Consider the following 26,571-nt stretch of genomic DNA (forward strand, 5'->3'; position numbering starts at 1 on the left):
AAGCTGCAGTACTTGACCAAAAGTCTCCTTAGGTTGTAATCCACTAGGCTGGAAGTTGGGATACAGAGGACTGAAGGCATGACTGCCTGAGAGGGGCTCAGCTCATTCCGGTTTTCAGCTCATGGCAGCACAGCTGGGCCCAGTTTTGATAAAGCCACAGATAACAGCCACCTGGCCTACTGCTACCAACTCCAAAGGCAAAAGGAACTGATGGTCTCAAGGCAACGACCCTTCACTCCCTCTCTGCTCAGCCATACTCCAGGCTAGAACTCCCCACAAGACAGACTGGGGACTGGCAACCAAGCTCGTTGGAACAGACAAGTGAAGTGAAGGTGATTGAAATGAATGTGAGCGTAAGCTGCTCTTTGGATGGCAGATGGCAAGCAATGGAAGATCAGGGTAAGTCTGCTTTATTTATGGAGATACCATGGTTATAGATGGAAATGAAATATGTAGGAGGAAGATGGAGGAACTAACCGCAGGAGAAAGAAGAGATATATGATGGAGTAAATTCCACCCAAAAAGAAGTAGGTGCAATTGAGATCAATATCACAGGTTGGATGAGTCTACCTTGAAGAGGAAGATACCTCATCCCTTGATGCTGGAGAACAGGAGACCTGGATGGGTGGAGATGCCAAGAAGTTTATAGGTATAGAGCCTACAGAGCTGAGGATTACTATGCTTCCAAGGTGGAAAAGAAGGGACTGCCCTCGAATACCCTAAACTTAGCTGTCATTTAAACTGAAGATCAAATTCCTGTGATAGCCTGATTTGGAAAGAGAACATCAATCAAGATTGAGTCAAGCTTCACCTTGAATATGCGATTAGCTATGACCATCCCTGACTGAGACTCTCCTTATCCATTATAACTTCTACTACAAAAACAAAGAAGGAAATGGTGGATGACTCACGACAAAGACTGTGAATCAAGGACAGATGCCACTCCATTTGGTCACAGAACACCTCAGCAGAGGCACGACGAATCATCCAGTGTTGGCAATATTAACTCCAACGTAAAGGGTGAAAAGTCATAACCAGAGGCAGCAGGACGGTACTGTCAGCAGTTGTTAACTGAGTGACAGATACTAATGCTTCCTCACAATTACACACAACCAAATCAAGAAGAATATTAATGAAATGCAGACAGAACCAATATGAGTAGAGAGTGCCAAGTGTCCTTGAATGTCTCCATGGTTTGTCTGGAGTTGACAGAACCCTCATCCTTTGGTCACTAAAGCTGTGGGTAGTACGTGCAGTGGTCCTGAGAGGGTTCCAAGCATTACCATCATACTGTCACTGGTATACAGGGTGCTCCTTGTGTCCTCAGTTGACTTTTCTCTTAGTTGGTCACCTGAGTGTGCAGACAGCCACTGTACAACTGCACAGCACACTCTTCCTGTCTTAAGTCTATCTTGAGCTGACTGAAGGTACATGCACAGCTGGAAAGCCCTGTCGGATGGAAGCCAATGTCTTCATTGGCCTCTTCTCGTCAATAATCCCTGCAACTCCTGTTTGTCCCCCAAACATCTCTTGATTCATAGGAATTAATTTGTCAACACTGTCATGAGTTAACTAACTGGTATGAGCACAAATTATCCAGTGTGGGGCTGCTATCTTGTGAGGCTAGTGAGGTGGTGGGGAAAAAAGCTGAAGCAAATAAACATATTACAAATCCTCATTCATTCCAAATTAGATGTAGAAATGGCCAAAGTAAATTCGTATTACTTACATAGTACTGAAAAGAGAATATGGTCATAATATTTTCTGGTATATATGACATATAGAATGAAGCTACTGGGGTAGCAAGGAAGTGGGTGTTAAAAACATTTCACTCAACATATTGATGGGAACATGTTGAAAAAATAGTTTAAAATTAACATTTCCGATGCATATTAGATAATGGAATAAAAGTCACTTAGAGCTATCAGAAAAATTTATCTTCTCAGGTAATTTAAAGAGTCCACTGATCATCTGAAAAATACTTTTTCTCTGCATATAGTACAAAAATAAATTTTAAGTTGGTCCCTATCCAGATGACATAGCTCAGGCAGCAAATGTTTACGCTATGTACATATATTGTTTTATAAACTAAAAGCTCTTTTTAGATTTAATTTTCTCATTTTGAAGACAACAATAAGATGTTCTCTTTTAGAGTCAGAAATTAAATTTATCAATTTGTCTGTAAGTCATCAGGTGACTCAGAAGCACAAATGGTCATAAAGGTTTTCGTGCCAAAGTCCTACTGTCCAAGCCACGCTAACAAAGGCTACAAAAAAATTCTTTAATTCTTCAACTTTGCTTTATAGTTTTTAAGGTGAGAATTGTTTCTTCTAATACACAAATCACTTCCTGCAGAGCACTGTCAATTCTTATGGGAATGCAAAATTTCAGGACTATTATTTAGAGATATCAGTAACCTGAATTCATCATAACATATTCAAAATTTTTAAAATCAAATTTATAAGAAAATATAACTTTTATGAGAGAAAATGGTTATGTTATCCTAGAAATATTAGTAAGAAATTATTCACTAACAAAAAAAATATTTTCATCAAGTATGCTTTTGATCTACTCAACTTCTACACACACATGCACTTAAGAACGGATTTTATTTATTATTTATCGCTATACTCTGGCAGTGGAGTGCTAAATTAAAATGCCACCCCGATGGCAAACACATCCTAATGACGTAAGGCCTGCCAAAGTGCAACTTCTCTCAAGGAAAGCAAGCAGTGTGGCCCTCTGGGAAAGCATCTCTACCTGTTCAACCGAGACTTTGAAAATGAGAGCACTTGGGGGTTAGACCTGGGAACCTGGCAACCAAAGGGCCCAGACAGATCCTCAGTGCACAAAGCTCTTGCCAGTTCATTCCATGCTACCTTTTGTTTAGGGCACCTCCATGTTTTGAGATTCACAATAAGCCTAGCTACCAAGTCTATGCAAAAGATCTCAGGTCAAGGCAAGCTCTAATGAGCCGTCTCTCTCTTTTATCATAAGCCCTCATATGATACGTAGTTTTTCAGGAGATAGCAGGGACTGTTACTAGACTGCTGTTCTTGTCTATAAGAAACTCCCTGAAGTAAGGAATTGATTCTCCTTTAAAAAGAGCTAGTTTGCATCTAAAAGGTATGTGATTTAAATTTAAAAAAAGACACAATTAGGAAGATGAAGTTGCAGTACCTTTTTGAACCCTAGACTATAAATACTGTAAAAAGGATCTTATTGTTAAATACACAGTTGTGATAAAATTAAATCGAGGAAGAGCACCAGTCGATTTTTGCAACCGTGTAGCTCTCAGATATTTCTTAAAATTAAAAAAAAATGCCTTGTAGAAATATTAAGTTCTGAAAATGAACTCTGTTCTCATGAAACAAATGCAAAGATATCTAGGGAGGAAAGAAGACATTTAGAGAGAGGTTGTTTATTTCATTTATTACAAAGTTGTAAAATTCCTTTTTTCTGCAAATACGTGCTGCCGATGGAGAATGGGAAGAATTCCCAAGGATGGAAGAGAACTAGAAGTCCAACTGAGCATATGTTGAATTATGGAAACAATGAAACAGGTTAGAGTGCTAACTACTGTTAACGCCACTGTTCTCCATTACCTCTGGCTGCTGTGATCCAGGTTTAGGGTCCCACACCCATGGTAAGAGCGTGGAATTCTGGTTTAATTTGTCCAATCTTGTTATTTAAAAAAACTTTTTTAATGTATGTTTATTTTTGAGAGAGAGAGAGCATAAGCGGGAGAGGGCAGAGAGGGGCAGAGAGAGCGGGAGACAGAGAAACTGAAGCAGGCTCCAGGCTCTAAGCTGTCACAGAGCCCGAGGCCAGGCTCTCACCCACTCATCACTTGCGAGATCATGACCTAAGCCAAATTTGGATGCTAAACTAACTGAGCCACCCAGGTGTCCCTCCAATCTCGTTATTTTTAAGTGGTTAGTTTTTGCTCTCACATTTCTGATTAGTGATTGATTTGAATGACCTTTTGTAAGCCAGCTTGCCAGTTTATACATGTTCTCTCTGCTATAAATAGCTTGATCATTCTGTGCCATAAACTCATTCATTTATTCAACAAATATTTATTGAGTACCAAACATGTGCCAGGCACCTTTTTCAGGCACTGGAGATACAGCAGCTACTAAAATACAAAAGTCCTGCCCTGGTGGAGCTACCGCTCTAGGACAAGAGTAGGATGAATGAACCATATCATGGGCTAGAATACAAGTGCTGCAGAGAAAAATAAAATAGGGGAGGGAAAGAGAGGCGACGTATGGGTTGGGGGGGGCAAGGTTGCAAATTTTAATCCCTTTCAACACCTGATGCTGTGAGATACGTGAGCATAAAAACAAAAAGCTTCGGATTTTGGAGTCCAGTTCCTAGCCTTACCATGGGATCTGTGCTGTCCGATTAATTCAGCAGCCATAGTCACATGTGGTAAACAAGTACTTGAAATGGGGCATCAAAATGTGCTAGTAAAAATACACACCAGATTTCAAGGACTACATATGAAAAAATACTGTAAAATATCTCAATTTTCTATATTGAATATACTTTAAAGGAATATTTTAGATATATTGGGTTAAAGAACTATTATTAATTTTCCATTTCTTTTTACCCCTTTAATGCGATTACTAGAAAATTTTAAGTTATATCTACAGCTTTCATCATAATTCTATGAACCACACCGCTCCAGACCTCCTTTCAAATGCCCATGCAGTTTAACTGAGCACAAACTTAACTACACAGGCTCACTCACTAAGAAAAGGGAGGGAGAAAGACCAAGGAAAATAAAATGACAGTTTGAAAGGGAGACACTGTGTTCTAAACTCCTGCTTCCTAGTGGTCTCTGGATGTATGACTAGTGACTTCTCTGCTTCAGTTTCCTAAAAAAGCAGTAATAGAAATATTTATCGTAAAGGATGAATGGACACATGCAAAGTGCTTAAAACAGTTCCTACTAATGAGTGTTTGCTCTTACTATTAAGTAAATATCTATACTTTTGGCAAAGGCGACCCCTTGGCTCTTGCACTGTGCCTCGGAACGGGACAGCCCCAGAGGCAGAGCGACCAGTGGACAGAACACGCTCCATATCTGAGAGGCACGGGTACACATCTCATGTCTGCTGAATTGAATAACAACAGCACACCTTTGTGAAAGTTACGGACTTTTTCTATAGTCTTGGTTACCTCTTCTATGAAATATCTGTTTTCTAGAGTTGTTTTAGGAACTAATGAAGCAGAGTAAATAAAACAAAAACGAAAACAAAACCTCTGAGGGAACTGTCAACAGATGACAAAATGAAGACCAATCTTGGGCAGAATTCAACTCTTGTCTACACGGTACAAACTAACTGAGGAAAATTATCATAATACCCAAGAGAATACTGCTTGGAAGCATTTGAGCTCTTACACATGTAACTGACATTCTCATTTTGAGTCATTTACACCCCCAAGAACATTAGGTAATTCTCTTAAACTTGCTACCAAATGCAACCAAAGCAATAGAACTACGTTTTTTTAAAAAACCTCTCTTTTATTATTTCACAACATTCTTCAACTGACATTAACTATGCCTTCAATCCACTGAAATCATCTAGACTATGCACTGATTTTTTTCTCTCTTCCATCTGGGCCTTTCTTTTTTTTTTTTTTTTTAATTTAAAACCTTTTTTTTTTTTTTTTTTTTTTTTTTAAGATTTTTAAGTAATCTCTACACCCAAAGTAGGGCTCAAACTCACAACCCTGAGATCAAGAGTCACATGTTCCACCGACTGAGCCAGCCAGGTGCCCCTCTTATAATTTAATTTTAAGGAAAGTATTTTTCCTAGCATCATCAACCTCTAGAGTTGAACAGTCATATGGATGCCAGAAATGCGTGAAGGGAAGGCTTCTGTCTGGAAGTGAGGTACATGAGGGACAGCAACTTTCTCGTTCTCTCTTCTTTTTAATGGGAATGTGTGCAACTCTACATGGTTCCTCCACTTCAACCTTCATGAAGACGTGCTGTGACTCCCTCATATTTCACAGGGGAAGGAGCATAGCCTTGGTAGGCTGGGGATCAGGACACCTGATGCAAGTCCCAGCTGGCTGATTTATTTACTCTGTGTCAGTGGGAAAGCCCTAACAACCCCAGACTTCCTGTGTGTCAACTATATAAAAACCTATTTTCACTACAGGAACACTGCAGTGGATGAAATGTCCTAAGAGATTTTGAAGAAGTTTGTTAAAGAGAACAGGACTGTTGCTATTACAATGGGCTGTCTTAAGAAGTGATGGTAGTCTCAAAAGTGCACTTTAGTGGTCATCATGGGTGTGTTCTTTCCCCTTCTCCTGGCTCAGAGTGTTTTGTTCCTCACACTTTCTGGGGTCAAATGCTGAAACAGAATGGAAAGAGTTAGGAAAACAGAAAGAGAACCCTTTAGTCGAAGACTTCAGTTAAAACCAACCCAAACTTGTCTATAACACTGCATGTAGGCTTTAAATGAGACAGGGAAACTCGGACTAGAAAGGTTCATCCCTGGGCTCTTGCCCCATGGAACTAACTAGCTAAGCTCTCCTCTCTCTCCAAAGCACCGAGAGCCTACTTGGGGCCAGTGGTGCAGGGCTGGGTGCCGGGATGCAACAGTGAACACAGTCCATAAAGACCCTGCTGGCAAGGGGCTAAAGAAGAGACAGACAAGATAAACAGATAACAGCACATAATTAAATTAATTACAACTGTGATAAGTGGCATAAGAGAAAAGTAAAAAAACCTTTAAAAATTCAGAGATCCGGAGAACACTTTCCTAGCAATTTCCTGAGACTAGGACTTCATAATCCCTGCTCATTCCTGTGATTAGCAACTTTCAAAGTTAAGAGCTTCTTACTTCTTATTTAATAGCATTTATGCTTTTCACTGTGTTATTTTTCAGCAGTGATAAAGGAGAGATCGTCCTCTTCTCTAGCTGTAAGAGCCCTCCAAATATTGGCTACAGCTTCCAAAAAAGATTAGTGTCCATGCTTAAAACATTAATACAGCCTCCGATTTTTGGCTTTGAGTTCGTATGAAAAACGCTGCTGAACTTTAACAGAGATAAACGGCCTGTATTTTACCAACAGAGCATTAACAATAGTTCTCCCAAAATGAAAGTATTTTCAGTATCTTAATCAAAGTCATCTAATAGGAGCCCTGAAAAGCAGACAGCTATTCATCAATATCAAACATCATGCCACAATAGAAACAACAGCACGTGCATGCACAAACATCCATTACCTGCTTCCTTTTCTGCTGGGCCTAAAACATAAGAAAAGACAATTTAGGAAAAAAGCAGACTCTACCCATGTTGCTCGCATAATGCAGAAAGTCAATTAAGCAAAGAAAAGTGGCCCACTTCCTATATCTAACTTAAATTTGATTTTGTTCTTGGTCTGATCCTGAGCATAAAGCAAAAAGCGCTTTATTTTTTAACATACACAAGAGGGGGTGGGAAGGAAGGGAGAAAATGAAATGCATAGACGTTTTCTCATATAATAAGCATGCATTTTGTTTTTCTGAAAATGGAGACTGCTCAGTAGTCCCACCTAGATTCCTAGGATCCATTTTCTAGAATATTCTCACAGTAGACTAGAAGTAAGAGACAGATGACTCCAGAAAGGAAAGAGCTATGAGAGCTCCCTGCTCACTGTTCATTTGGTCCCAGAATAGGATTTTCTCTAACACAGACTTGTTTTCATGTGTGATCCAGAGGAACAGCTATGTCTTTTGACCACCAGTGTTAACACGTTTGTCTAACTAATTAACAAAAGTGATCCATGGCTGGGACAATTTTATTTGTCCATGTTAAAATGGACTCTAAGACTAGAAAATAGAAACAACCTGTTTTCAGTATTCTTGCACAATGGTCAAAAATACTAACTGGAATGGCCAGTTAAGAACAAAAGGATTCTCATAGGGTTTTTTTTTTTTTTGGATTGAGTTTAAACACTTGAATAAAACAATACTGTGTTTATTCAAATTGTGCACAAACTTTTTTCCCTTTACTAGATTTGAAAGGTTTTAATAGGTCTATTTTTATAACGATTCTTTCAACCCATGTTCACAACACACAATGTTCAAAACACGAAGATTGTTTGAATGAGTATTCATGATGTGAAAACCAATCTGTTTATCTTCCACTTTCCCCAAATGAGCTAATATTCATTGCTTTTGCTTTAACACAACATGATATCATAATTAATGATGTTAAACTGGTAACTAAGGAGGTTTCATGTTGTTACTCTCGTGATATAATATTGGTTGCTATAGTGATGGGATGGCTTTTTTGTTAATCACTCAGGAGGTTGGTTATTGCATGCTTGTTAGAAAGCTTGATCGGATTCGGAGAGAAAAAAAGGATATAACACAGCCAATTATAATCAATCTTTTTCATTGTACCACTTTTGATAAAACTATCTTCACATCAATAATTAACAAATTTATAATTCAGTACAATTTTATATTAAAAGTTACTAAAATTTTTCTAACAGAGGATTTGCCTTTATTTTTAGATATACACATTTAACTTTGCAAACTTTTCCTAAGTGAATGCTACATGGACGACACAAGCCAGTTTTATGAATAATTAGAGCAAAAACTTTGAGGCCCTTTCTATCATTTTTAATCATATCAAAGGATTGTCGAATAAAGCCCATTTTTTTGTCTTTGCCACAAATTTCAATTTAGTTATTTCTAAGCATCTTAAACCTCAGTAATCTTAATGAGTGAAATCTGAAGGAAGAGGAAAAAAAAAGTGCAGTCCTCTCAAGAGATGTAATCATTCAAATGTGTTAATATATTGCAAGCAATGAGAAGTTGCAGGGAATTCTGTCAGTTTATTTTGGCCCTCATCATAATCAACAAGTTTCCTCCTTCTCTGAACAACACTGTTGAACAGAAAATAAAATTATGTAATACTACACTGTTACTGATCAGGAAAGAAGACACTACCTACAGTTGAAATGTTAGACATACTTACGGTAATGTCAAAAAATACAACCCATGAAAACACCTTTTGGTTCCCTGAAAACTCAAAATAAGAACAAAGGACAACTTAAGCACGAATCCTGGGTCTTTCATTCAAGCAGAGTCCCAGGAGGCATATTAAAGCAATGAATAGGAAAAAGCTCTTCAGTTCACCAGCTGAGATTTTAATGAGACATTTCCCTTTGCCACGGTACAGGTTTGTTCAGGAAAGGAAAGAACTTCTCACAGAAAATTCAGTTAATAGGCATTGTTGGCTCTCACTGCCACTTCGGCAATTGCTCACTGCACTGACCTTCTATTTTGGCATATTCTGTGAGTCTGGTGTAATTGATCAAGGCAGCTTTCTCGAGACATTTTCTGACCACTTTTTTCACCTCTTCTGCTGGTATGGGAGTGGCAATATCTTTCATTAAGACCTAAAGAGAGGAAGAGAGGGAGAGATTGCATAAAACAGATACTAAAATCAAATTATACAAATTGTCCTATATCTATTACCAGGAAGGGGTCCTAGGTAACATTGAGGGAAAGTAATGAGTCGGCACATCACAACTGGGAACATAATCCTCCAATCTTGGCTCCTCCTGTCTAAGCCTCATTTATGCACATCAAAACCTCCCCTAGGCCAAACCACCATTCAGTGTGAGGACTGTCACTTTTCCTCCAGGGGCCCAAGACACCGTTAGAGCAGCTGTTTCAGATCAGGATTATAGTCCTTGGGACAAGCAATAAAGTTTCTCTTGCACATCCCTAATTTAAAAGCTTTAAATCTTTTGAGCAATATATATGAAAACAGTAACAAAGTTCCATTAATAACAAGCACCGTTTTTGAGCTCTATAAAAATCAAGATCTCTAATTCTCACAAACTAATTCCTGTGATCTGCTGAGAGGGAAAAAAATCTTTTGTTTTAGTGAAATGAATGGCATTTCTGTGTTAAAACACACAGAAACTTTCTGAAATTAAAAAGAACAGATTATTTTCTGTTGAGTTCTTAACTGTATTTTTAGATTTTTTTCCTTTATAAGTATTATCATTGGCAAGGCTAAAATGCAATCATATCCAGAATTCAAGATATTATGTATTTAAGCACTTTTATAATGACTCATTGATAATTTTCCTTAAAACTTTTTCAGTGATAAAATTGCTTACAGTTTTGATTATACCATTAGTCCACAACTATTTTTCCATATATTTAATGCAGCTTTTCTGGTTTTGCTTATATTCAAATTATAAAATATATGGCAAAACGTGAGTATAAGAAGACAAGAACAGTAAGTATTCTTACTATTCTATTAGTCTTTCACCTTAAAGAATCATCAAAAGAGCATGAAAACATCCATGCTTTATTACTTCATTCTCTTTTGATCAGCCTCGGCACGAAGGATTTTATAATCTCAAATTTATTCAACCACTTAAGCACTGGTGGTCTTTCACAACATATTTTGTCAGGCAAGGTTTCCTTTTCAAAACAGCAAACTTTATCACTGAAAAACGTCCTTCCCATCAAATTCAATTATTCTTCATAGTTTCATATTAAAAATTTTTAACATATTTTACACGTATTTGGCACTTTAATTAGGACTACACATCAGAGTCTTTATAGGCAGAAAAACCCTTCAACTCATAGTAAAAAAAAAAAAAAAAAAAAAAAAGCTTTAACGTGTACTATTATTTTTAATGTGATTATTAGTAAGATTTAAATTTAATATTAATTTTGTCCCACACGCAGAATGATGAGCTTTACTATCAGGCCTTCCCCTGGTGGTACACTTTTAAATAATAGCGCTGCTGAAATTAGAATGTATATGGTCTGTTACAGAGACGAGTCCAGGAATGAAATTGGGTTATAGTTCATAGTATCCAGGAGCTGGGTATTTAATTTGGAATGGAGGGAACTGTAACCTCTTTCCTGGAAAAGGGCAATGTTAGGGCGCAAGTGCGAAAGAGAGACCCAGCTTATCTCCTGTATCTTCTCCATTTCTTCCAAGGCATAATAAGTATGAAGAATTCACATGGAGATTTATTTTTTCTAAGATGTCAATAAATACAGAGATGTGAAAATGAAGAAGTGGCCCTCCCATTTCTGTCTCAGTTCAGCAAGAGACATGATTAGCGACTATAACTGGGAAAAAGGTCACTGTTCATCCTGCCGTCTGTCAGGGCGTGAGAGCATCTCTGCTATTACTAACTCTTCCATGATGGGGGGAGGACGGAGGCTCCACCGTGGAAACCGGAACACAGAGAGGTTGTATTAGGTCCCCAGGATGGGATGCCATTCCAAAAGTAAAGCTCTCTGTAAAGATTTTATCTTTTCTATGATACCTTAATGAACTGGATGAAATGAATACTTCGAAAAGCCTAGGTTACGTGCAGCTTTATTATAAAAATTCAAATAAAACAGGTCACTACTATAATATTTCTATCACATGATGCACAGGGAACAGTAAGACAGGGATATACAGCGGAAACCAATGTATAATCCAAAGATCTCATTACATTCATCAGTTCTAGCCCTCATCTTCCAAGTGCTCAAATCCGTGAAATCCCTTTTTGCTTTTAATAGAAGTGCTAATAAACAATCTAGAATTCATTTGGCAGGAAAGTGGGCAAGACCAAGTGTTTGAAGTCAATAAATCAGGACCAGAACATTCAAATCATGAGCTATAAATGATCCTTAGAAATTGTTTCTAATACTGATAAGGAAAAGGAATTGTCCACATTGCTTAACTGTTAGGATCCACCCAGCATATAAATAGTTTTATAAATATATCAAAATGATTCTTCCCTTTCAAATTTAGTCTGCCACAAAAACAGGAGTGAAGAATGTATTTTCATTAGTAAGTTATTTTAGCATGGATACGAAAACCTTGTTTGCTATTTAGTTGAAGGAAAATGAATTTCTTCCATTTGTGTATTCATTTAAAGTAACATAAGTGGAAGTGAATTCTGAGATTTAGAATGAAAGGCATGATATGTTTGTAAATATGAAATGATAAACTCTTGTAGGTGTGACAAACATGACAGAAGTTCAAATAAGTCGGGGGGGAGGGTGGTGATAAAAGGCAACAATCAAGTCTGAAAAACATAATTATACTTGACTAGAAAATCTCATGAGGGAAAGAAAGAGGTGGGGAAAATGGATACTACCAAGATGCCATCAACTCGGCACAGGATGGCCGGGGTGGGCTTCAGAAAGGTTTCGGACAGGAAGAAATAGTCAATAGGAGGAGTTGTAGTAAAAGCAGATGACAAAGCGATGAAATGTGACCAACAGCCTCAGGGAACACACTTGCGAGGAATGGGCTTATCTGCCTGGGTTAGTAACTAAAATACACAGCCACTAAGAGTGCAAATAGTGTTTACAAAGTAGTGTTCAAACATACCCTTTCGAGTAATGAAAGCGTAGCTTTTAGAGCACCCTCAGGTCGTCCAAAGGGAAAACAGTATCTTTAAAAACAAAAGGAGGAACAAAAAAAAGTCACACATTTAATATCCAAGACTGCTAAATAATTCCCTCTTCTATTACTTGGCATTATTAAAGAACAGTGAAAGGTTAGTTAAAATAGCATCAGCCCATTTGGGAAAAATTTTAACAGCAGCAGTTTACCTAGTTCATGCTGTAAATTTCTTTAAACAGTAAGAACTGTTTTCTTTAAACAGTAAGAAACTGTTTCTTTAAACAGTAAGTAAGCTGTCAACTGTGATGAAAAGGTTCTACAGTTTTGACGATACATGTTCAGAAAGGTCCTATTAAAGAGATAATTAAAACATATTCCCTAAACATTTCTTAAGGTTTGTTGTTATCAAGCCCTATCATCAACAAAATGACTTCGCCCATCTCCTCCTGTACTTGTGTGGCATGAGATGGAAACACCACCCCCCTCCCCCACCAGTCATAACTTCTAGTACAAAAAATGGCTTTCAGCTCTCCCTCTTTGTCTTCTGTGCCAGTGGCAGCTCCCCACACAAAACACATAAACCTTGGGGAGTTCTGCAGTTTGCCAGCAGAGTGGGTCATCCTCAGTCTTTCCAGTCCTGTGTATTCCTAATGCACCCCCACAACTGGAGGACAGGTTACATTAGCATTCTGAAATCAGGGTCAGAAGCTGGGGGAGTGAGTGGGCTCCTTGGAAGTTCGTTGACACATGGTGGTAACAGGTTTATGGCTCTTTATACGGGAGTCCCTCTTCAGGTCACTTTCCACTTAAAGAGCAGAAAACGTCAGGGCCACTTCATCCTGCTGGAGCTCCTCGCTTTGTTGAATCAGTTCAGTAAAGCGCCTCCCCCCCCCCCCCCCAACCACTGCCCCCCACCCAAGATCAAGTGCTCCAGGCAGCTGAGCTGTCCACAGGCTGCCACTTGGATCTGTATTAGAAATCTTGACACTAGTAACTTGAAGTTTGTATATTTCCATGTCCTTTGCCATTATTCAGGGACTTGGTTAACACATCTTCTAAGATGTAACTCACTATGAAATTACTGTTTTCACAAGGCAATTTGAACAGGTTTCCTTAAAAGCACGTGTATTTTAAATTCAAATTATTTTATAGGAGTGAATTTTGAAGAGTGATTAAAGAGTGATTAAAGACTGATTTCTCACAAAGCAGTTGTTAAATTTATATTAGGGCTGGGTTTTAGTTTTATGAAACTTTTATTAGTTTCAGATAAATGCAAAAAAATGTCATAAATCCAGTCAAATTTTTCTTCACAACAGTGTTTATCATTTCATTTACTGTCAAAAATTTCCTTCACTTACTCTTGCCTCGATGCATTCTCTCACTCCCCCCTCTGCTCCCATGCACAAAAACCACCACCAATTTATTTTTGATAGTTTTGTTTCCTGGGCAGTGTTGCCTTTTAGAGCATTAGCAAATTAGCAAAGTAGCTTTCGTCATTTTGTGTACCATAAACCTTAATCCACGTTTAAATAAAACACAAATTGGGTTCTTATAGTCCCCTCCCCCTGCTTAAATCTTTTCAGTGTATTTGCATAATCCACCCATTGTCTTTCCTATTGTTTATTTCCATTAACCTGTGGGTGACACATTTTATGAATGGAATGTTACTGATCCCCAGATTACATTTAGCATTTCAGGGCTCTGAGGTCCCACTGGGTATGTTCTGAATTAGCATTAGCTGCCCATGATGTGTAAATAATTCAGCACATTTACAGAGTACAAGTAATCCTGAATCAATAAAGTACAGAAAATAACTACACAGAAGCTTAATTAATCTTTACAAAATGAGTTTTAAAAGAAAGTAATAGTTTTGTTCTGCCTTTCAGGATAAATATTTTGGGTTTTTACCACTTTGATAGCTCTCTAATAGCAAAGCAAAGGGGAACATACTCAATTATCAAATAAAATTCAACAAAGTTTAATATCTAATCTGAATAAATTAAAATCACCCTCATTCCTAACATAGTAAATTAATTACACAGATAAATGAACTTGCATAGACATGTCCCACAAATTGTTTCCTTTCCTTATCTATTTTAAAATACAGGATTTCTTTTTGTTAAAGTTATATATGCACATAGTCTGAAAGGAAACTTCTTTTAAAAACGTTTTATGAAAAAAAGTTCTTTATGTCATTTCCACCCCACTCCCCAAGTAAATTTCTTCAGAAAAAAAAGTTTTTAACTTTTAGCTACTTCTTTCAGTATTTAAAAGTTATATTCCTAACCTACATGCTAATATTTCTAATTCTTGATTTTTCAGTTTTAAATATGATTCCACTAACTTTCCACTATGGAAGTACTTAGTTTTTAATAGATTTAGAGGCATAAAGGATATATAATGAACTGCACATATTTAAAATATATAATTTGATAAGTTTTGACATATGTAAACACCTGTGAAACCATCACTACATTCAACTTAATATATATATATTCATGACCCTCAAATGTTCCTTCCCCACCCACTGGGCCCAGGCAACCACTGATTTACTTTGTCATTTGGAATAATTTGTATTTTCCATAATTTTATGTAAGAGAAATCATAGCATGTATTTCTTTGCATGTAATTTCTCTCAATATATTTTTATGCTATCAACAGTTCATTCCTTTTTACTGCTCAGAAGTATTGCAATACATTGTTCATTCCTCACTGATGGCCACCTGGCTTATTTTCATATTGTGTTTATTAGGAATAATGCTGGTATGTTAAGGTTTGAACACTCACATAAAAGTCTCTGTGTGGACATATGCTTTCATTTCTCTCGGGGGAGTACCTACAAGTGGAATGGCCTAGGTCATAGGCTAGGTCCAGTTTCACAACCATGCCAACACCTTGGGGAGTAATTTTTAAATTTTAGCTATGCTAATGACATAGTAGTACCTCATTGTATTTTAGTTTGTATTTCCCTGAAGAGTAATGATGTTGAGCATCTTTTCATATGCCTTTTCACCATATGTCTTTGGTGAAATATCATAATTTTTTTATTGAGTTGTTTCATTTCTTACTAAGTTTTAAGAGTTATTTATATATCCTGGATAAAAAGTCTTTTGTGGGATACATATTGTGCAAACAGTTTTTCCCATTCTGGAATGTATCTCTTAGTCTCTCAATGTCTTTGGAAGATCAAAAGTTTTTAATGTTGTTGAAGTTTAAGGTAAAATTTTTCCATTTATGAATCGTGATTTTGGTGTTTAAGAATCTATGCTTAGTCTAAGGACAGAGACATTTTTCTGTTTTCTAGATCTATCCATTTTAGGTTAACTTTTCAATCATGTATGAGGTATGGGTCCAGGTTAATATTTGTTGAAAAAAAGCATACTTTGTAAATTATCTTTATATATTTTTTGAAAATCCATTGACCATATGTGTATGAGTCTACTTCTGAACTGTCCATACCACACTACCTTGAATATGGATTTCTGAGCAAACATGCTTGCCTTTTGATCTTAGGTGAAAAACTTTCAATCTTTCACATTCAATCTTCATATTAAGTATGAAGCTGTAGGTTTTCCATTAAAGCCCTTAACAGGTTGAACATAAGACATTTGGTAATAATTCTCTTAATAGTATGGTTTACTAATTCTATCTTGTGTTATTTCTACTTTTGGCTGTTTTTGCTCTCTTCATTGGTTATATTTTACTATTTTTTTTCATATGCCTAGAAATTTTTGACTGGACGCTAGACAGTGTTGTTTTACATTATTGGTGGCTCAATATTTTTGTATTCCTGTATTCTTGAACTTTGTTCTGGAATTCAATGAAATTACTTAAAAACAATCTGATTTACTTGAATTTTGATTTTAATTCTCATCAGGAGAGATAAAAACAGGGCTAATTTTTTTCCATTACTGAGGCAAAGCCGTCTCAGTATTCTGATACTCATGACTTAGAAGCTTTCCAATATGGGTGGTAGAAACTGGTACTCCTCTTAGCTGTGTTAGCTTTGGGGATTATCCTCTACCACAGAGAGAAAGGATTATTTGCCTGACTTTAAATAGTTTCCTTACATACTTGCTCAGATCAATAGTTAGTTGAAGACTCTAAGGGGACCCTCAGCAAATACCTGTAGGTCTCTTCTCTCTTTCTTTAGAAGTCTGATCTGAGAATTCTGGCTGTCTTGTCCTTCCTGGACTCCCACCTCTGTCTCAAGTCAGGGTCCACTGAGATTCTCCTCCCTGGGCCATGGCCGGGAAACACTGTCCTCATGCTAAGCAGAGGCAATGAAAGGGCTTATTCATTTGTTTCTCATCTCTCAAGAATCACCTTTATTCACGGTCTTATATTTAATGTGTTGAAAAGCATTTTTGCACATATTTTAGTCTTTAAATTTTTTTTTGTTTCAGATGACAGGATAAATATCATCCCATCTTAGACATATGTTATTTTTTTTTTTACTACTTTACCCAGCCCTAAATGTAATTCCTGTCCTTCCTATCTTTCTAACACAGTTATACCATTTGGGGGTTAAAGAGAGTATTTATATTATGTAATATCCTAGATAACTGAGACACAGTACTATGATTTCTTATGTGCCATCATTTTGTTTATATTTAATACCTGTCTTTATTTTTATTTTTTTTATATTTTTTGTTTATTTTGAAAGAGAGAGAGCACATGCACAAGAGTGCATGTGTGCACAGGGGAGGGTCAGAAGGAAAGGGAGAGGAAGAATCACAAGAATCTCTGCGCTGACAGCAGAGTCCAATGTGGGGCTCAATCTCACAACTGTGAGATCATGACATGAACAGAGATCAAGAGTCAGATGCTCACCTGATTGAGTTACACAGGCGCCCCTAATTTCCTCTTTTTATAGACCTTATCTAATGTAATTCCAAATTCCAATATAACTAATATAACCTAATTAATATAACTCCAGACTCACTTCCAAATGGGTAAATTCTCTCTCAACATATTAAAACATCTTAGTATTTTGTCAATTTAATTTACTTGAAGAATTTTTCTGACCTGCTCTTATCAGAACTGGCTGCTTTCAAAGCTCAGCCATCACTTGGGGTTTCTATTAACAATCACCACGAAGATTCCCTCCTCTTTAATGCCGATTTTCAGTTTCAGGGATCTTAACTATCCCTCCTTGTTTTTTCCTTTGTCTGGAATTTGTACTCTCCAGAAAGGGATTATGGGAAGCATATCTTTTTTTTTTTTTTTTAAGTGGGCTCCATGCCCAGCATGGAGCTTGAACTCATAACCCCTGAGATCAAGAGCTACATGGTCTACTGGCTTTAGCAGTCAGTCACCTCAAGAAGCATATCTTTTAAGGTCCTAATGTCTGAAAATATTTTTCTACTACTACCCTTAAGACTGTTACTGGTATAGAATTCTAGGTTGAAAATAATCTTTCCTCAGAAATTTGAAGACAGTGATGCATTGTTTTCTGAATATCTGTATTGCTCCTCTCATCAGAATGAAAGTTGAAGAAAAGGAACTTTAACTTTGTTCTCTGCCTGACACACAATATGTACTCAATGTATGTTTGTAGAACGAATCAATGTTGAGAAGTAATTCTGATTCTGGACTCTTTGTATTTCACGATCTTCTCTTTTATCCCCAAGATGCTGGAAGTTCATGAAAATGTCCCTGATGAGTATCTATTCTAATCCATTGTGCTGGGTACTCAATGAGCTCTTTCACTGTGAACACTTATGTCTCTTACTTCTGTAAAATGTTTTTGAATAAATGTATTGACAATTTCCTACTTTCAGCCTTATGTTTCCAGAATTCCTATTATTTATGGTGATGAAACTCCTGAGCAAATCCTTAATTTTTCTTATCTTTGTATTTCCATTTTCCTACCTTTCTCCTATTACTTTCTAGAAGGTTTCATTAACTTAATTTTTAATAGCGTGTATGTGTTTGTATTTGTTCCTTGAGGTTTATTCATTTTTTTAAATTTTTAACAACATCCTTCTTTTGTTTTATAGTTGCCCTATCTTCTTAAACCTCTCCAAGGACATCAATAACAGATTTTCATTGCCTTAGTCCCCACATTAATTTTACTTTCCCCATGTTTTCCCAATTGTTCTTTTCGTATTTACTTATTTTAGACTCTATTTTCCATATTAAATACTTTCCTCAAATGTCTGATGACCTTGGTTGTCTGATCATTTTCAAAAGCGTGGCAGTAAACACTTGAATGGAAGCTATATGCACTTAAGGTGGGTATGTGTAGACTATGGTCTTTGCTAAAGAAGAATCTGGCTGGGCTGTTCCAGTGGGAGTCTTTATTGTCCATGGCTTTAGGTCTTTTCTCTTGAGCTAGTCAGACTCACAGGGGAAGACTTATAATATGCCTAGAAGGTAATGGTTAAGTAACAGCTTTCTTGAACTATTACAGAAGTATATTAACCGAAGTTTTCAGTAATGATGAAATAATTTCAAGTCTGATCTCTGCAACAAGACAAGTATGTTGTAAGACACAACATACTATAGGACCTGGTAAAAATGATTGAAAAAAAAAGGGAACATATTGGCAAATTTCTGTTTTTAACCATGAGGTTCTGTTTAGCTAACTATAATCAGGGGGAAAAATATTAAGATTTTTGACCTTTCACTATGCAAATGTTTCTTAGTGTAAATGGTTAATTTTTTTGAGCAAGAAACTGTGCCAGGCAGTGGGACCCTTGTTCTCAGAAAATATAAATAAAAGGATAACTAATGGCTTAAAAAATGGGTGTTATAACTATGTGATAAACGACTAGTGAAAACTACAGATGATATATGCTGAAAGACTTCAGGTTTTTCAGTCTTTGCTGGAATGATTGAGAAAGGCTACACTGTGAAGACAGGACATAAGAGGTTCCTTGCTTGGTGATTCTGAGAGAAAGGACTAGTCACCAGAGCTGGGGAAAGAGGCTACTCAAGAATGAGAAATGCGCACATGAGAAATACGTTCCACACTGGACACTGAAGGGTGAAGGGATCTACCTTAGCAAATGGTGGAAACTGAATGGTGGTGGGCTTAGAAACAGACCACAGACTGAGGAACGTGGATCTTACCTTGCAGGCATTGGAAAAGAAGCTACTGGTAGTTCTTGTGTAGCAGCAGAAAGACATGATAAACAGCTGTGGGGGATTGGAGTGTTGAATGAAGAAAGCAAATACTTAATATTAATGAATGGAATATATATACCTGAAATGGCTTATCTGATTTTCTAAAAGGGAAGAGAGTCTTTCTTTTATCTCCTCAAATCTCTCTTTTTCTTCCATTGAAACTGTTCCAATTCCATCAGGCCTGGAAAAAATCAAAATCAGTCATTTATATTGATAGAATGGTTAATATCATGTATTTTATATCTTTATATATATCTTTATTTATACACATATATTTTGAGAGAAAAGAAAGTGCAAGTGTGGGAGGGGCACAGAGAGAGGGAGAGAGAATACAATGTAGGCTCCATGCCATCAGTGCAGAGCCCAACACAGGGCTCAGTCTCATGAACCCTGAGATCATGACCTGAGTTGAAACCAAGAGTTGGACGCTTATCCACCTGAGCCACCCATTGCCCTTGTGTGTGTGTGTGTGTGTGTGTGTGTGTGTGTGTGTGTGTGTGTGTAATCTTTATATTTCCCTGAAGAATAGATAAGAAAAATGTATACTGGTTCACAGTATACATATTACTTGCATCTATAGTGGAAATTTATTTAAAGGAGGTATTTGTAGTCATTTGTTTCAGATTTTAACCTGGAATGAATGCAATCGAACTATTCTGTTTTAGACAGCCTTCAAGGTAAAGGAGTACAATAAATATTTTCCAGATCTACAGAAAACAATGATTAGTCCTTGAGATGACAGTGAAAAGTGTTTTATAGTGGCATCAAATATTTGACAAATTGAATAAATATCCCCTGGATAGAAATATTATAAAATCATACTGAACACAAACTAAAATATCTTAACTTCTTTTCTTCCAAATAAAAATTAAGCTAATGTGAAACTGGAGATTTAATTTTAATTGAAAAAACACAGAAATTCTGAACAGATGTAGTGGTTTATTGTACCATATTTTTGTTTATTTAAGTGTGTTGGCACACAAATTTTAACTTATTTAAAAATAAAAATAAATACTTGAATAAAAGCATATAGAGAAGACAGACCATCTATGTTTCAGGATTTTTGTGCTTAGCCAAATATCCCTATGGAATCAAGGCAAGATCTCATTAAAATTTTTAGAAGTAATTATGAAGACTAAACAGACATCTTCTTTTACTAAGATCAGGATTAAAAGTATAAGATATTTCTAATGAATAATGGATTTAGAATTTATACTATATAAGTTTAAGTCTGCTTGTGCAACAATCATCAAAAATTTTGAACATACGAATTTTAACTTAGTTAATGCAAAGAGAAAGATGTATTGATATCATTCAAAAAGTGTATGTTTCAACAAAATGAATCTTTTGGGTTTGATAATTAACACTAATCATTTCTTCCTCAATTAGCTTATTTTTCTAAAGATTATATTTTATAGTTCCCAAAGACTTATATATTTATAATTTTAACTAATTTTTAATGTTTATGTATAAAATGGGTAGAAATGATTATGGAAATGCTTCATATAACTTTCCCATAAGGTTTTTATTTGGTTCTCCCACTCTTGTTTTACATACATATGTGTGTGTGTGTGTGTGTGTGTGTGTGTGTGTATCTTTGATGCTTGCAACTAGTCAATTAGGATAAAAGCAATTAATTTTAAAGTTATACCTGAATCATTATGACAAAGACCTTTTATTGATATCAAGGCATCTCTTAAGTCTAAAAATTTCTTTTCCACTATAGAGTAAATAATTTGTTATTTCAGAAACTCACTGCTGCTAGAATTTATGCTGTGAAATTCTTATAATTATACTTCATCCTTAAATAGGGAAACATCAATTATTTAATTTCATAGAATAATACATTGCATCAGGATGTGAACTCCAGAAAAATATTCAAATATTTTTTCAAATATTTTTAGGAAGGAGAAAAGAAAGTCTGATCTAGAAATTACAAAACAATGAACTTTGAGCTAACCCAATGTTTTATAATAATTTGTAATATTATAGGGGCACCTGGGTGGCTCTGTTGGTTAAGCATCCAACTTCAGCTCAGGTCATGATCTCACAGCTTGTGAGTTTGAGCCCCGCGTCGGGCTCTGTGCTGACAGCTCGGAGCCTGGAGCCTGCTTCGGCTTCTGTGTCTCCCTCTTTCTCTCTCCCCTCCCCCGCTCATGCTCTGTCTCTCTCTTCTCAAAAACAAATAAAAACATTAAAAAAATTAAAAACAAATTTGTAATATTATAATCATTTGTAATAAAATGGATTTTTCACATAGTAATTCAGAATAAATACCCACTGAGAAAACGATAGCACAACCCAGACTTAAAAATAAGTACAATAATGATCACAAAAGTTCAAGTGGAGAGTTCTATATAAATCATTAACCTGGGAATTTGAGCATTCAGATGAAAACTATAGCCACATTATGTTATTGCACAGCACAAAAACTCATACCACGTTGTGGGTGGGTATTTCACCTATGCCAACTTTGATGAAAAAGGGCAAGGAACTCATCTTTAGTTTTCTGATGACTGATACGGTTCTTTGGCTTTGTTCTCTGGCAGACTCCACACAGTTATGTTAGAGTCAACCTTACTTCAACTGTCAAAGGAGATTGTGATTCACAAGGATACAGCAACTCGTCCTGCCATATCAAACTTCACTTGGGCACCTCACCTACCTGACACAACGGAGCCAGGGGTTTAGGTGATAAAAAGCAAGAAAGGTAAGTCAGGGGAACATCACTTGTGTGAACTTTCACTAAAATAAAGACTGTTATACACAGCGAAGGGCTGCCATTTTAGTGAGATTATTTCATTAGGTATAAATCCGACCAGTTAAACACCGGAGTTAGTATTTTGGACTTGTCCTTATTTACATGCCTTTAGTGCATATACCAGACTACGTACTGAATGTTAGGTATACGGAGTAGGCATCTATACCTAAGTGATGGTAACAAATAACTTAGCTGCAGTCATGCCTACAGGTAACAGCTCCTTCTAAAATTATTCTTCCTAATAAACACAAATACCTCTGTGTCATCAGATCTTCCTTGTCATGGTTGTTATCAAAACAAATATAGCAATTACCAGAAACAAAATTCTTAACGTGCCCCTGGTACTATGCTAGCTGTTTTATATGCATAACATAAGAGGCTCACAGCAATCCATTCTGCAGCCTCCAAGAGAGGAGGCTGCTTAGGGTCAGGGGGGTGAGGTGACTTTCCCAAGGTCAAACCGATTATAAGTTCAGAGGCCTGGACTTGAACCTAGGTCTCTTGCATTCCAAATCCAGGGCTCGTAGTGCCCACATCTTATTCTCTTTCCCCGATATTTTCACAGAAAATAATAAAGAGGAAAAAAATCTGTGTTAAAAAATGGAAACTGTATCTGAGAGGCAATGTGGAATATTTCAAGCATACTTACTTACATCAGACATTTTCTATATTACTCACATAAGGCAGCAAGCTTAAAAACTGATAAAATTTAAAATACCTATAGGGCACCTGGGTCGCTCAGTCAGTTAAGCATCTGACTGCATTTTGGCTCAGGGCATGATCTCACAGTTCATCAGTTTGTGAAATCAAGGCCCGGGTGGGGCTCCCTGCACTTGGGATTCTCTCTCTCTCTCTCTCTCTCTGCCCCTCCCCTGCTCATGTGTGCTCTCTCTCAAAATAAATTATATTAAAAAACAAAACAAAAACAAAATACCTGCCACTGAATCAGTAATTCTATTAAAAAAATCTCAACAAAGTCAGTTCTGAAATTTGTACTTGTAGAAAGCAGCTTTAAGAGAAACTTAAAACAGTTATATATTATGAACATTCATCTAGTAGACCCAACGTAATAGAAATTTAAAACAATAGCTTTACAAACTTAGCTTATAAATTAGTTTCTGTCAGTTATACCTTCAAAACATATCCTGGTATGGCTGCAGCCTCGTTGGTCTCCCTTTTCTAGTCTTTTCTATGTCAGAGTCTTGGCAACACACTAGGGTGAGCCTTTTCCAAGTATGAGTCATGCTTTGTCATGCGAACAACTCATTGCAAAAGCCCAAACCTTTATAATGCTCCACAAGACCTGTTAGGACCCCCTCTCCCCACACTCACACTCTGATCTTCTCTACCCCTCACAGCAGACCCCCCGCCCCATGATGGTCTCCTAGCTAGCCCTCAAACACAGAACACATGCCTCAGGGCCTTTGCATATGCTGCTCCCACTTTTCTAGTCACACATGGCTTGCTCACTCCCTTCTCATCTCAACCTAAAGGACTCAGAATCAGTGAGGTTTTCTCTAAACACCTGAGGTAAAGATGTAATCTCCCCTTCCCACAGGTCTCTTCTCCTTTAATATGCTTTACTGCTGCTCACTGTGCATACCGCCATCACCCCACACATGACAGACTTGTTTTTATTATCTGCCTCCTTTGTGCTGCAACCCTGGTACCCAGAACTGGCAGACTGATGTTCAATACGGAAGTGCTAAAGACATGAATAAGTGATACACAGAATATAAAAATACCAAGTACAGATTATAAAAATTCATGAATTAGTAATATCAAAAATATTATTGCTTATTAGTATTAGATTATTTGCAATGTTTTAAATCCTATCACAGTGGGTAAAACAGGAAATTTTTTGGCGAACAGAACAGGAATTAACTCTAATATTCTGGGTAAAAGAGTTCTAAAAAAAGTTAGCTATATTTACACTTAGCAGAACATTTTTAGTATTTACCTGTCATTTAATTATTAGTGAAATCATTTGCTTTAAATCTCAAAAACAGAATTTCCCCCCCCCCGAGATAATAAAAGTAAAATAAATCATGCCTCTTTGACACTGACATCTTTTCAGATGACGTTAAAATATGGTTATTGAAAATTCTACAATAAAAAGCCAATTTTCTGATTCAAATGTTACTTGCAGCTTAATTCTATGACTGATAATTAAATATTAAAGCTGTTCCAATGACACAAAAAGACCCTCTCAGGTACCAAGATTTAAATCTTTCCTTTTTTTCTTGGGGCCTGCAGTTACTGAAGTCACATGATTTTAAGAAAACTGCTCCATGAAAGTTTAAGATATTAACAAATTATAAAATACAGTGTAATAGTAGATGCATTTCTTTTAATTATAGACCCAAACAAGTTATGACATAGAACTTCTTTCTGGCATTACATAATAAACAAATGAACATGTAGTTGGGTCTATGTTAATTGTACTTGATAGACTCTTTAAAAAAAAAAAAAAGAATTCATACAACGGAATCCTCTGACTGATGCTAAAGAGCCTCATCTTACATTTGCCTCGGGGTCACAGTCTGTTCTCTGAGAAAGAATCACACGCAGGCACGTTCACATGTATAGACACACACACTACCTTTTCTGAAAAGCAGATTCATCCAAAAATAGTTCCTATACATATTAAGGCCTTATACAAATTAAGTTTATTAAATTCCTACATGAACTAAGCGATCTTACAATGGATTTTGTAACTTGTGCCATTGGTCAATCTGGAAGATTAGGCATTTTAAAACAAATAGAATCCATTATATATGCTGGACATCCTGTCATTACTAGCAACTCTTTTGGTGACAAGTACAAAATAAGCTCTAAATTGAGAAAGATTAAAAAAAGTTAATGTTTATTTATATTGCAGAGAGAGAGGGGGAGAGAGGGAGCCAGTGTGTGAGTGGGGGAGGGGCAGAGAGAGGAGGAGACAGAATTCCAAGCAGGCTCCAGGCTCTGAGCTCGCAGCACAGAATCTAATGCAGGGCTCCAACTCACAAACTGTGAGATCACGACCTGAGCCAAAGTTGGATGCTTAACCGACTGAGCCACCCAGGTGCCCCTGAGAGGGATGTTTTTGAAAGACCACTCAGAACAAGAGAAACAGTATCATAACCCACCTTCTATCATCTCTGATGGCTTTTGGGGTAGTTCAGATAAGAAATTAGTTTCTGTGAAGCTAAGAATTATATTTCAAGAAAGATCGAAAAGGGAAAGTGTGAAAAATGGGTTGCAGAGTCTGTCATTGGAGAAGAGCAAACATTAATGAGGCAATCTGCTTAAATATTTTAATATAGTCTAACCTCATAGCTTCATTTCCCTTGAACAGTTTACAGTTCACACATTTTATGGTCCTTTTTTCCCAGTATAATACAGACTTTCAGAGGCCCATAAAGACTGATGAAAACTAATTTAAATATCTATTTCATCTGGCTCCTAACAGGTTTTTAAAAACGATGGTCCTAACACTCAAGGGTTTTTTGAACAATATAATTTATGAGACCTTGCTGGAGGCCCATGATGTAACCAAGGCACGTCAAGGCGTTTGCGAAGTCTCATAGTAAAGAAATCTGTTTAACTTTCACATCACTTTTCAAAATTATTTGATCATGGGATCTCTCCACAATCCCCACTTCAAAAGACTCATTTAGTGCTGATGAGTATTTGGTTATTTAATGAAAATTGTTAACATATTCATTCTATGGTTATTTCCTTAATCATTTTATCAGCCGGACAGACTCTAGATAGTTAAGGGATAAAAGTGTCCTTGGTTTTATAATCTCTAGAAGCCTGCATATTGCTTGGAAGAGAGTGCTCAGGAAGCTTGTGGGTTGAAGAAAGATACCAGGAGTTACCATTGTAAAGAAAAGTCTGGTAAATACAGACTTCCTTCACCAACGCCTCCCCACCCCCACCCCCGCCTCCGCCCCAGTTCATCAAATAAGTTTGTCCTGGAAGTTTGGTGGCTTGCAGCAAAAGAGATTTTGTAAGCAATGACAGGGCAGATAGCAAAGTTCATGGTGTGTCTGAGTTTCTTAGAGGCTTCTTTTCACGTGCTGTCTCTTATGAGGAATGTAGGACCTCTTAGCTTCCCCTGAAAAAAGTGAGAAGGGGAGAGACACCTGGAGAGTGGCCTTTCGGAATTGTCAACTGGGCCTGCAGCACAGCAGGTCAAAGTCACTTTGCACTTCGTGTAGTTCTCACCAATATCCATTTGTGAACAGAATAAAAAGGAGAGGAAGACACAGCACAAGAATGAGAAGTGACGGG

At 36.8% G+C, this 26,571-nt stretch overlaps 1 protein-coding gene across 8 annotated transcripts in view; it reads right to left on the reverse strand.

Moving 5' to 3' along the window:
• The window catches only part of CADPS2 (calcium dependent secretion activator 2), a 545,032-nt gene that overhangs the window by 109,905 nt on the left and 408,556 nt on the right, over nt 1-26,571 (reverse strand). For 7 of the 8 annotated variants that reach the window (XM_049641753.1, XM_049641748.1, XM_049641750.1 and 4 more), the window contains 4 exons: nt 19,609-19,710; nt 12,384-12,447; nt 9,294-9,417; nt 7,253-7,273 (listed from right to left, as the gene is read on the reverse strand). In XM_049641753.1, coding sequence (XP_049497710.1) covers nt 7,253-7,273; nt 9,294-9,417; nt 12,384-12,447; nt 19,609-19,710 — 311 coding nt within the window. The remainder of the gene's footprint in view (nt 1-7,252; nt 7,274-9,293; nt 9,418-12,383; nt 12,448-19,608; nt 19,711-26,571) is intronic. The other variant, XM_049641747.1, reaches the window with a different exon arrangement.

Source organism: Panthera uncia, chromosome A2, assembly GCF_023721935.1.
Source record: "Panthera uncia isolate 11264 chromosome A2, Puncia_PCG_1.0, whole genome shotgun sequence".
NCBI lineage: Eukaryota > Metazoa > Chordata > Mammalia > Carnivora > Felidae > Panthera > Panthera uncia.